The 13,346-nt window shown below is 43.6% G+C and overlaps 1 protein-coding gene across 1 annotated transcript in view; it reads right to left on the bottom strand.

Moving 5' to 3' along the window:
- Positions 1–274: 274 nt before the first annotated feature.
- Positions 275–13,346, bottom strand: part of PAPPA (pappalysin 1) — a 286,657-nt gene continuing 273,585 nt past the window's right edge. Inside the window, exon 22 of the mRNA XM_077305078.1 lies at positions 275–7,543. Within this exon, the coding sequence (XP_077161193.1) occupies positions 7,436–7,543 (108 nt within the window). The 3' untranslated portion in view covers positions 275–7,435. The remainder of the gene's footprint in view (positions 7,544–13,346) is intronic.

Genomic DNA, 13,346 nt, shown 5'->3' with positions numbered 1-13,346 from the left:
ATGTGTGATGAGGGGGGGAGGACACCAATCTCGATTTATGTCCAAGAGGCTGGGAAAGACCTTTCTGAAGCAGAGAACCTGCATAGCCACTGCTGGTCAGAGACAACCAATACTGGGCTTGGTCAGCCACGATCTAACCCTGCATAGGGCATCTCGAGAGGCTCTCAAGGATGTGTATATTGGTTTGTACATGTTGCTGTGTTTTCCCCCAGCCATGGCACGTGAAATAAACCCAGTCAAAGACACAGCAAGTTGGAATAACAAAAAGCCCGCATCTAGTTCAGAACTCTTTAATACAAGTGTATACTTTTTTAAAATCTTGTTGTTCTTCTTCCAGGGTTAAGACCATCTATGTGTGAGTGAACCATGTCTATTAAGGTATATACAAAAACAGACTGTTCATATTGGCGCATACAAGCTATTATATATTTATATAATATAGAACTTTAACATATAGGAATCGACAATGGGAAAATAGTTCTGATGTCCTTGACATTATCATTATTATTTTTTTTTCAATAAGTGAAATATGTGACCTGGAAAAACAAAAACAGGAAACAGAAGTCTTTGCAAAGGAAACAAACAAACAAACAACCCAGACCTGTTGAAATGAATCCTGCATAGCAGGGGTAGTGAAACTGCAGTCCTTCAGATGTCCATGGACCACAATTCCCATGAGCCCCTGCCAGCTCATGGGAATTGTAGTCCATGGACATCTGGAGGGCTGCAGTTTGACTACCCCTGCTGTAAAGTGACTGAACAGAAAAAAAAAACCCAAAAAATCCAGAACGACTGTAGAGAAAAGAACGGCGCTAAAAAAATAATAATAATAAATTAGACAAACAATTGTGTAAATATACTTTTTTTAAAAAGATGACGATCTTAATAAATAAGCTTTTTTTTTACTATTTACATCTTTATATATTGCTTGAAGATTTAAATTAGATTCGTTAAACAAACGAATGCAGCAACAAAACAGACCAAAAAAAAACAGGAGCAGCAAAATTACAGGCGTGAGGTACAGAAATAAAGGTTTACAACTGTGTTTTTGTTTTGCCTCTCGTAATTCTCTCTCTTTCTCTCTCTCTCTCTCTCTCTCTCTCTCTCTCTCACTCACTCTCTCTCTCTCTCTTTTTTATACAGTAGACCAGTAGAAGTGAAAATAATCCCATAGCACATTTTTGGAGTATTGGCTGGCACGAAATTGAGCAGGTGCCAAAACAGATTCCATAATAAAATTACATTAATAGTAACCATCATAATCATAACAATAACAAGATACAATATGGTATATAAATATGGAAGAGCAGTCAGTAATAGGAATACACTGATTTTTCTTTCCACTAGAAGAAATCACAGTTTTATTTGCAAATATTACATTTAATTTATATATATATAATATTATATATGTAATATTACATATATATCTTGGAATACGTTAAGATGCCAGTCTTGCTTCCTTTGGAGTCAGCGGGCAAAAATGAGGGAAGGGGACATGGGGGTCTGCCCCCTCCCCTCCCCTCCTTGTTTCAAAGGAAGCAAAAAGGGGACCCATCTGGGAACGTTCCACCCAAGGTTCTAAGCATGGTAAACGCCACCATGTCTTCCATTCCTCCACCTTTTAATTGCTGGTGAAAAATCGTATTTAATAAAACCTGCAGCCCTGATCCGACAAGGGAGAGTGCTGGGTTCATTCCAGCTGGGCATGCAGCCCTGTGTGGGTTAAAAAGGTAACACAAACACACACATACATACACACACTCAACCAGCACCAATGGCTGTCCATGCAGTTAAGCCTGCTCAGTTACATCTTCAGAGGTGGACCTTGGGGGGGGGGGAGGGAGGAGGCTTGTGCTGCCTGCCCTGAAAATGCTGATTACCTCTTTGAGGTGGAAAAAGATCACATCCAGCTCCACCATCACTAGCACTGCTGGCACATGCCATCTGTCTAGTTAATCCCTTGGCAGGCATACGTAGTCACACGTAGTCAAGATATAAGTGAGAATTTGTGGACTGAATGATGATACACTGAATTGCATTAACAAAGAAAGGCCTGATAATAAAACAGCACATCCCAATCAGTGGGAAGGATCCGGGGATGTCTCCAGACCTGTTGTCTCAATCTCCAATATACATCTTCCCACATTTTCTTCTCCAAGACTGAGCTGTGATTTTAACCATGAAATCTCTGCTTCATGTTGTGAAAGTGGCTGGAAAAAAACGCCATCTTCTAGGGACTTGGTTAAAACCAAGATGTTCTGCCTAGACTAAGCTATTTGTGTGGCTGGAGCATTACATCCCCATCAGCCTGGCCCAGGAGAATCCCATCCTCAGGGCAAAGATCATGGTGGGCCTCACAGATATCCCATTCCACATTTAGCTATTTCACGCCAGAGTTTGGGAAATTATCTCTTTAAGGATGAATAAGCATGGCAGATCCACAAAGGCCAGAAGTAAACTTTGGATATTGCTGGAACCAAAATCTAGGGCTTTCGTCACACTGAATGTTTGCAACCCCACTGCCACTCTCCCAGCTAGCACCATGGGTGAGAATGACCCCCCCAAAAATGGTGCAGGCAGTGGGTTGATGTAGACCCACCTTTATTTCCTTCTGCTGACAGATTTCTTAAGACTGAGTTCTACAAGAAGGTGCAATTTCAGGTAGCTGAAGTTCAGGGAGATAGCTGAAGTTCCAAAATAAGGCCTCATCTGTTAAACATGGGGCCCACATTCAGGTAACGCTTCCTAAGTCTGGATAGAATCCTCTGAAAACCCCAGGAGAGGCATTCTCCCAGATACATGGGATTTTTGACCTGTCCATCTCAAAACTCACATACGGAAATGCAATGCAAGCCATGGATGACCCCATGTTCTCTATCTTGCCTTTCTCTAAGTCTCTTTTCTGACTGCAGGTTGGACTCAGACAAATAGTCCATGGGAACAGAGAGCCAAACACTCTCGGGGCTGACACTGATCGAGCCTCTCTGCTGCCCCACCTCCCACTTGGCCATCTTTGTTTCAAGGCAATGAAAGGAATTTTGAACATGGAATAAATCTGCTCCCCATAAACCAAACTCATCGGTCTGGTCCTTTTAGCAGCTTACCCACCCTCCAAAAGTTGACTTTTTAATTTTGTTTTTATTTTATTTTGCTCTTAATATTGTGAATTGAGATTGTGCAGTTAGAAGAGCAATGAAATACTGGTAGCAGTCTAACTATGGAGGGAGGGGACCCATTCTTACAGACAAATGACACTTTCGCTTTGCTCTTAGACTATCTTTGAGGGGGGACTGCCCTCCTTCACATAAGCACAAAACAACAGAACGCCAAGAGGTCAGGAGCACATCTTTTTAAACATCATGAAGTACTAGAGGAAACAAATGAGACAGTTATTGCTGCCCATTGCCAACAAAACGGTCTGCATTGGTAGATCTACCATGATCCCTCAATGAGGTAAAGTGAACAGGAATGGCAGAAGGCCTCTATAGCAAGGGTAGTCAACCTGTGGTCCTCCAGATGTTCATGGACTGCAATTCCCATGAGCCCCTGCCAGCAAATGTTGGCAGGAGCTCATAGGAATTGTAGTCCATGGACATCTGGAGAACCACAGGTTGACTATCCCTGCTCTATAGGGTCCTTGTGCACCTCCAATTCACTTCTAAAGAGTGTGCAGGAGAACTTTTGAAGGGGATTTCTGTCCATGACATCATAAAGCCCTCACAGGAAATATATGCAAGAAATATCTCTCTCTCTCTCTTTCTCTCTCTCTCTCTCTCTCTCTCCCTCCTTGGTGGGCAAAAATGGATGTTTCATGTTTAAAAAATACTCCAAAATAGAACTTGTCCATCAAACAGGACTCTTTCTGCACCACCCTCACCCGTTCCCCATTTCTCTTTCTCACTCACACACATGTATACACCAACACACACTATTGTCTGTGCAAAAAAAAAAAAAAAAACACCCTCATTGGTCTTTCCCATATGCCTCTTGAATCAGTTGCAGCAAGAAACGTTTGTTAAGTAATCTTGAGGATCAAAACCCAAACCTTTTTCCTTCTCTTTTTTTTAAGACAAAAAACAAAACACAGGTAAAACCTAGAACAAACCGACAGTTACAACCAAGAGACACCAGAACGGAGGTAGCTGAAGCCTGATTCCAAAGGACCTCCTGTGGCTGGAACCCTCCTCTCAGCGGCCCATGGAAATCCAGGCCACCAACTCTAGTTCATTTAAGTGAAAAGGGTGGAGAGGGAGTGGTTAGCCCAGAACATCTTGCTATGGGTGGCAGGGATGGAGGGAAGGAGAAGAAGGCTCCCCAGTTAATTGGGGCCACAGAGAATATCGTTCTCTCATAAGCTGGGTCATGTGTGCCTTTTTTTGTTAAGTTGGCCAAAAGAACCATGACTTGTGTCATGGTATGAATTGAATTCAACCCCATGGGAAAGTGGGTAATGATTGCATGGCTTTGTTGAGATTTACTGGGTCTGAGGAGTTCGATACACTTTGGATTCCCCCCCCCCTGCACCCTGGACAGGCCATTCTCATGCAGATTTCACTGACCTGGAAACTGGCAAAACCATTTCTTCCAAAGATGGAGGAGAAAATGGGGCATGAATGCAGTTGGAGGCCTGATGAGCTATCCTAGTTTTGCTGGACTAATTTCTACCCTTACATTTGGCCCTTCTTGCTTGCATCAATGGGGCGGCTCCCGAGGAAGAGGAATCTTACTCTAGGGCAGTGGTGGCCAAACTATGGCTCTCCAGATGTCCATGAACTACAATTCCCATGAGCCCCCACCAGCACGATGAGTGTTTCTAGCAGGGGCTCATGGGAATTTTAGTCCATGGACATTTGGAGATCCACAGTTCAGCCACTCCGATCTAGGATCTGCAGTGACAGGGCTGTCTTGGGAAGAGGCCACATCGTTTTCTGTGAAAGCCATCATCTCCCCCCCCTTTTCTGGAATGCAGAAGATTGGATTGTGAATCTTGGAGAAATAAGTCAGTGAATCATGTGATCTGTACAAGGGCACCAGTGCCAAGACTCTGTGTGTGTTTGTGTGTGCGTGCGCCCATTAAAGAGGAATTTGGGAGAAGTAGCAATCTGGTGATTGCACAGCTCTGAATAATACAAAATCCAGAACCTTCCAGTCAAATGGGGAATGCAAACATGAGATTTGCTTTCTCCTGCTAATAACTGGAGCCGGGAATGTCCAGTTCTGTGGGTGGCCCATTTCCCTGCCTTGAAGGTTCTACACAGGCTGAATCAGAAAGGGCTAAGGAAGACGCACCTACAGGACAAACCTCTAGTGGTGTTATGTTTAATGGCCATGGCTTCCCATGGGAACTATACAGTTTATGCCTGCAATGAACATCAATTGGCAGCTTCTGTTCAGAATTCTGCAAATGTCAATCTTTCTTTTATCACAGAAGATCACCAGTGGCTGTAAATAGTCTTTCAACACTCACACAGAATTGGAAAGCTGCAAGGAAACTGATTTTGTTTTTGCTTTTTTGTTTGTTCCCCAGCAAAACAGCAAACAGACATGCCAACAGAGGGGCATCATTACTTTTAAATCATAAAGCAAATGTTCCCTGAGCTCATGTCTTTTTATATTTGTTTCTCATTCTGCTGTGCCTTTAGCTGTTGGCTTTGGTGATTGGTTTGTATTGGGTATGCAGTTGAGCATAGGCTTTAGGCCCACTTTATCATCAGTACAATGTGTGATACATGCATCATGAGGGTTTTCTGATTTGCAAATGACAGTGTGCGAGTTTTATGGGAGAAAATTGGTGCATGGAAAGAGAAAATATTATGATAAATGGATTTGCTCAAAGTGAAAATAAAATGGGGGTTGGGGGGTCAAAACTACAGGGATGTCACGTGTGTTTTTGTTTTTGTTTTAGAACCCATTAGCAGCAATATGTCCCTGCAGCTGCCATTCCCTGGCAAAGTAGTGAGATGTTCTGATTTTCCTATCCCGGGACAGAGAGGGCCATAGCCATTTTTGCACATGTTATGCATTACAGGGAGCTCATAGGTGGTCTCCAGATGCAGAATGAGGAGTTTGGAGCAGCATGGATTGCACCCAGTGAAAACCACCAAAAAGCTGACCCCAGAGTGGCCTATGTGAGACAGGCAAAGGCAGTAGCACCAGATGCCCCTTCTCTGGCAAGAAGGAGACCCTGTCCTCCTAATACTGATGAAGTCAGCTCTGGGCTCCTGGAACTGTTCTCCCCTATCTCCCCCAGCCCACACTTATGTCTTGGGAAAGAGGGGAGATGGGGTGATGGGAAAATGCTCTCTATGTTTTTAGGGGGTGGGGTGTTAAGTCATTTCAGGGGCAGGGGCAGGATCCAGTGGCTTGTTTTCTGGCTGGAGGGTGCCTTGTTTTCTTGGCACTGAGGAGGCAGCCTGGAGGTTTGGAATGCAGGCAATTAGGTAAAGCAATTTAAGGCAGACTGTTTGGTTGCTTGGAGGTTGGTTTCCCCCTGTCCTGACACAGGAAGGGGGATCGGTTGTATGGGACATAGCAGCAGCAGGAGTAGCAGCAGCAGATATGCTTGAATGGCAAAAAGGATGGAGGTTTTGGTCGGCCCTCTTCTCTGTCCCGCCCACCACCCCGCCCTCTGGTGGTGCACTTAGTATACCTCTGGTCCTCGGCCCCACCTTTAGCAGCTTGGGGCCTTCAGTCCTTCGCCACAGGCAAGACTCCCCAGCTCTGGTCTCCCCTCCTAGGAAGCTTCTGCCCTCTCCCCAGAATTGCAGAGCAGTGTTACTCACAGGGTTCCCTACCTGTAGTGAAGCCATCTTTTCCCCACACTTTGGTTCTGTCCGCACTGGATGAGGCTGGGCCTACCCAGGAGGCCGGGCTCTTCCACAAACTGTTTCGGCCACGAAATGTCGGAGAGAGCAAAGACTACGGAAATCCTTCGATCGCCATGGCATACTCTCTTGAGTACTCTCTCTCTTTCCACCCCCTCTACTCCTCCCTATAAATATTAGGTATATGTTTATATATGGCTTGTTCTTGCCGTAATCTGGATACGAAAGCAAAATGTAACCAAAAAACATACAATCCTAAAACTTCAACCACAAATGGTTTGAATTAGGTGGATGCGTAACGCATGCTCTCTCCCAGCCCCAGCTCTCCGAAGTTCTCCACTGTTTGCGGTCACTGTTTTGCTTGTTCTCGCTATTAAGATACATTTAATACAATAACCCCCCTCGTCCTCTCCCTCCCCCTAATATTTCAGTTCTCCTTGGGCAAAGAAATGAAAGGCAGACTGGTTGAGTTCTAAAGGTCCCTGGTGTAGAAATGCCATTCGGTTGAGCAGCTGAAATGTTTAGAAACGATACCAGAAAAGGGGATGTGATGATGTCTCTTCTTCGTCTGCCTTCGGCGGTGCTTCGCTTTTCTTCCCGTCCTCTTTGAGTTATCCGAAGCTGAAGCCGCGGAGATCCCGTCGATTGTGCTCTCGGGCGTTAGGGTCGCGACACGCGCAGTCCCCCTGCAAATCGCAGGACATCGGGAAGGGGATCACCTGAGTAAAGAAGGGCAGCAAACGACCAACTTCAGCAAACGACCCTTGTGCAAGCGCTTGGAAGTTATATTGCGCCTTTGTGTGTCTTAAAGGTGCCAATGAGCACAAACTTTTATCGTGCCTCTAGAAAGACTTAGTTCTACGTCTTTAGGAAAGGACTCTAGGAGATACCAGCTATGGGGCAGAGGCCTCAATTGCTCTCCCTCATCATTGCCACCCTAAGGGCATCTCCCCCGCAGAGTGGGACTTCGAGCTGTTCACAATGGTCTAAAACAGACATAATAAATATAATCAAAACAGTACACACATACACACACATATATATAACTCGTAGCTGATAATTGTGGATACAACTTTAAGCCATATAAGATAGAAATATCCAGGCTTACTGTCCTTTGGGAACCTAGGAAGTTTCCACGGGGCTAGGAACTTCAGCCTCCAGGTGGGATCTGGAGATGCCCTGGAATTGCAACTCTCATCCTCAAAGTACAGAGATCGGTTTCCCTGGAGGAAATGGCAGCTTTGGAGGGAGGATTCTACAGTATTGTACCCCACTGAGCCCCTTGTCTTCCCCAGTCTCCATCCCTAAATCTCCTTGAATATGCCAGCCTGGATCTGACAACCCCACCACCCCAACCCCCATCGGTGGCCAGGAGGATCTTGGAAACTACACAGGGATGGATCTCATCTGAGTGGCATTCCACCAGCAGGGGACTATGGCTGAAAATGTCCTCACCCAGTGGGCACCAAACATGCGACCCAAGGGCCCAGCACCACCAGGGCATTTGGAGCATACCATCAGAGGGTATCAGGAATAAAAAGGTTCTTTCCTAACATCTGAGATCCTTCAACTGAGGGTTTCAACCTCTGAGCTTATGCATACACAACACAGATTGATCTCTACCTCCATTGCATGGTTCCACCACTATGAAGCTGCTTTAGACCAATCCAGACCCTGCCACCCACCATCTTCACAGACAGAGAAAGCTGTTCCACAACTTCTATTGAGCTTTTCACCTGAAGCTTCCAATGATATACATTGCCTACAAACACAGATGTTCTACAAAACTGAAACTGCTAGTGAATTTGTCTAATCACCACTTAGAGCCATCTATGTAAAATATTATTCTGGGGCAATGAGGAGCACACATTTTATACATGTCCAGGAGAGATTAAGTTATCCATTCATCAATCAAGATCGTTTTGTTCAACAGTCCTTGAAGGAGCATACAAAATTCAGTCATGTTTCACACACATACTTGACTCTATTGCCATTAAAATAAAGTAAAAGGCCTGCATCAATTAACAAAGATCAACAGTAGTTACCTATAGAAAACCCTACAGAAAAGCAATGGGTTAAAATTAATGATGAAAAAAGCAATGGAATATTTAATGTATAAAAAGGCTGAAGGGTTTTTTGATCCCTAACAGAAACGTCACTCAGGAGATCCTTAGAAAGAGTACAAACTGTGAAGAGCAAATCTAGGATTTAATAGTTTTAATGAGGTAGCTCCAAAGGCCCAAACTAGCACCAAATGAAGACATTTATATGTTGAGGTGAGAAACCAGATAACTCACAGTTGCCTGGGTAAATAGGGACAGGTGGTAAAAAGGTAAAAGGTAAAGGTATCCCCTGTGCAAGCACCGAGTCATGTCTGACCCTTGGGGTGATGCCCTCCAGCGTTTTCACGGCAGACTCAATACGGGGTGGTTTGCCAGTGCCTTCCCCAGTCATTACTGTTTACCCCCCAGCAAGCTGGGAACTCATTTTACCAACCTCGGAAGGATGGAAGGCTGAGTCAACCTTGAGCCGGCTGCTGGGATCGAACTCCCAGCCTCATGGGCAGAGCTTTCAGATGGCTGCCTTACCACTCTGCGCCACAAGAGGCTCTACACCACAAGAGGGACAGGTGGTATATATATGCAAAACAATTTCTGCCTGACCACATGGTTGGAAGGAAGCTGGCTCTGTGGTATATTTTATTTTTTTGCTTTGCTGGGGATTTCTGTTTTACTCGCTCTGTTTACAGCAACGGATTTCCACGTTACAGCCCCCAGCTTAGCTAAATAAACCGTGAACCGAACCGACGTTTTTTAAGCCCAGTTAATAAAACTTTCCTTTTCTTTATTGCCATGCTGATAGTTTATATTGTCAACATTATTTCCTTTCCTATTTCCCAACTGGCAACAGAAACAGACGGCTCCCCATCAGGCACAACAGACCGCAGCTTCATCTCCAGCCATGAGTCAATCTGTAATGGCTGATTTATGGAAACAAAGGTGTTTGTATTTTAACATTTTTATTTATGTACCAAACAATAGTATTTCATATGCTCAATAAATCATACAAAACAGCAACCGTCAAGCCGCGTTCTAGTGCTGCGTTCATAGTTTACCCTCTGAAACAAAACGGATTGTGTCCAATACATTTCGTAACTCCGTCAAGAATCACAAAGAATGGGTCAGCCAGGTGGTGGAACAGGACCAATCTCCCCGCCCCCAGGCAAAGTGAAAAGCTCTGCTTGATCTGGGTGACTCCCCAGTTATGCAGGGAAATAGCCCATAGTAAAAAAGAGAGAAGGGGGGGGGAGAGACAAATTCTCCAAGAAGGATAAGAAGAGTTGGATTTTATACCCCACTTTTCACAATCCAAAGGAGTCTCAAAGCAGCTTACAATCCTCTTCCTTTCCTCTCTTTACAACAGACATTCTGGGATATAGGTGGAGCTGAGAGAGCTCTGCCAGAACTGCTCTGAGAACAGAACTCTCAGGACTGGGACTAGCCCAAGCTCACCCAGATGGCTGCATGTGGAGGAGCAGGGAATCAAACCCAGCTCTCTAGATTAGAAGCCACTGCTATTAATCACGACACCACGCTGGCCCATCGCCCCATATGAGGCACGGCCCAGAATGTGGAGGTCAGGTCAGTGTCAGTTTCAGGAAAGACAAAGGAAAAGTGAGTGTACTCTCCAGCCCTTAAGACCTTAGAGTAGCGATCCCCAACCTGTGGGCTACGGACCACATGTGGTCCTTCGACTAATTGCTGTCCATGGAACCCACAGAAGTTAACGCCAGAGTTCAAACAAACTGATTCTTCTCTTGTCCAATTTTTTAATTATCCAACTTTCACAGCCATAAGTGGCTATAGGAAATATGATAGATCTAACTAATCTACATTTGGTGGTCCTTCCTTTTCCATGTTCAGTTCAAGCTCATCATTGCTGAGTGACCCAGAGAAATTTGAGTTTTATTTACTGCAATCGCCACTCCCACCAATTTGTGATCCAAGAAAAATGAATTACTGAACACATTCAATCTCCTCACCATCAATTGTTATTGTGACATGTCTGGTTTTGGTGGGGTTTTTTTGCAATTGACATTTTTTGGGTTTTTTTTAGTGTTTAAGAAAGGTCAAATTTCTTACTTCATTGACATTTGCAATCAGCTGTTCTAGGCCTCCCTTAATTTCTGACAGGAGGGTAGTATCATCAGCATAATGAAGATTATTTATATTCCTTACTCCAATCTTAATTCCAGTGTTTGATTCTTTGAGTTCAGTCTCTCTCATAATGAGCTCAGGATACAAGTTAAACAGGAAGAGTGAAAAAATAAAACCTTGGCACACTCCTTTCTTTACTTTGAACCAGTCAGTGCCATCAAATGGTGTACAATGACTTCTTGGTTTGCATAGTTTGATCAAATACACTGGCACCCCCAAATTGTTTAGGGCTTCCCTCAACACATTCAACACATTCAAAAGCTTTCTTGTAGTCAATGAAACAGATGCAGACATCCTTCTGACATTTAAATGACTTTTCCAAAATCCAGTGCAGGTTTGCTGTGTGATCACGAGTGTCACATCCCTATCGAAAGCCAGCTTCAACATCTGATAATTCTCTTTCAATGTTTGTTGCTATGCGTTGTTGCATGATCTTTAGCAGGATCTTACTAACATGAGAAGTGAGGGCTATTGTAATTGGAACAGTTTTTTGAGTCACCCTTTTTTGGTAGTAGGATGAACACAGATCATTTCTACTCCTCTGGCCAGTTAGTAGTTTCCCAGATTTTCTGGCACAAAGTTGCAATGGTTTTAATTGGTATACATCTCAGCAGTTTCAGGGGTATGATGTTAATGCTTGGAGCCTTGTTGTTTGGCAATTGACTCAAGGCTCATTCAACTTCCTCTTCAAGAATGGCCAGTTCTATTTCTATTTCTATTTTCATTTTGAAGACAGTGAACTTCCATTCTGCATGCATACAGTTCTTCTATGTATTCCCTCTTATTCTATGTGTTCTTGATGCTCCATTGGTCAGTCAGTTCCTTCCCTTGTTTATCTTTGATAATGCTTTTGAAAGAAGCAAATGGCATCTGGAACCTCTTTAGTTGTGTGAAAGCTTTCCCTGTGTGTCCCTTTTTGTAATCTTCTGCTTGCATTTCTGATTCCAGTAAGCTTCACTGTGTATTCTTGCTGCCCTGTGAAAATCCGCGTTTAATTTTCTTGCTTCCTCCCTCTTGCTTGCAGCTTTTGCTGCTTTTCTACATTCAGCTATTTTTGTAGTTTCATTGGATAACCATTTTTATCATTTTTCTGGCTTCTTGTGCAGTATGTGTTTAACTGCTGTTTCAACAACAGTTGATTGAATTTCCTGCCACAGTTCATCAGGCATCTTATCTGCTGCATTGAAATTGACTTTTTACCTCCACTGCATATGCAAATGGGATTTTATTTACATCAAACCTCCTTAACTTCCTTGATATTGCAGAGTTTTGTTTTGATTTTAGGCAGTAAAAGTTCATGATCTGAACCAGAACCAGCACCTGGATATTTTGACAGCAAGGATGTAACTGGACCATCATCATTCCTGCACTGAGCAGGGGGTTGGACTAGATGGCTGTATGGCCCCTTCCAACTCTATGATTCTATGATTCTATGATTCTATCAGCTGCATAAGATATAGTAAATTTGGTTTCTATGTAGTTCACTTGGTGACGTCCAAATGTATAAGTGACATTTATGCTGTTTGAACCAAGTGTTCATGATGTGAAAGCAATTTCCATGACAGAATTGTGCCAGACAATCCCCTGCATCATTCCTTTCTCTAAATCCGAAGTTGCCAGTAATGTCTCTTGCTGCTTGTGTGCCAACATTTGCATTAGTCACCCATTATGTAAATGACATCCTTCTTTGGTACTTGTTTTAGTGTCTTGAATTGTGGTTTAGAAGTCTTCAATTTCTGGCTCTGTTGCATCAGTTGTCATAGTGTATACTTGGACAGCTTTGATATTTATTGGTTTGACACAAATTTGAATTGTTGTGTTTCAATCATTGATCCTCAAAAAACTTTCCACTGCTTGAGAAATATTTTTTGAAAGCCATGCCATTCCTTACTATGGAATTATGTCCTGAATAGTAGATTGTAAAATACTCTGATTGAAAGAAACCATAATCTGTCCAGTGTAATTCACTGATGCCAAGGAGGTCAATGTTCAACCTGACCATTTCTCTTTTGATAATTTCCATTTTTCCTTGAGTCAGTCCTCTAACCTTCCAAGTTGCTATTTGGTGCATCTTCATAAAGCACAGACCCTTTTTTCACCATTGGCAGCATCAGCATCTGGGGTTCCTACCGGATTTTCCCCAGGTACATCATAAAATCCAGGGCTACTTGCTGCAGGTCCTTGCTCCTCCTCAGTCACTTGTTAGGTATTTTCTGGCATGAAGGGCTCACCATTGGGGACCATATTGAAATCATTTGAGAGCTCTCTCATAGGACTTTCTTGGCAAAACCTTTTTACAAGGTAC

The sequence above is a fragment of the Paroedura picta genome, chromosome 12, assembly GCF_049243985.1.
Source record: "Paroedura picta isolate Pp20150507F chromosome 12, Ppicta_v3.0, whole genome shotgun sequence".
NCBI lineage: Eukaryota > Metazoa > Chordata > Lepidosauria > Squamata > Gekkonidae > Paroedura > Paroedura picta.
This window is presented reverse-complemented; position numbering and strand designations above follow the sequence as displayed.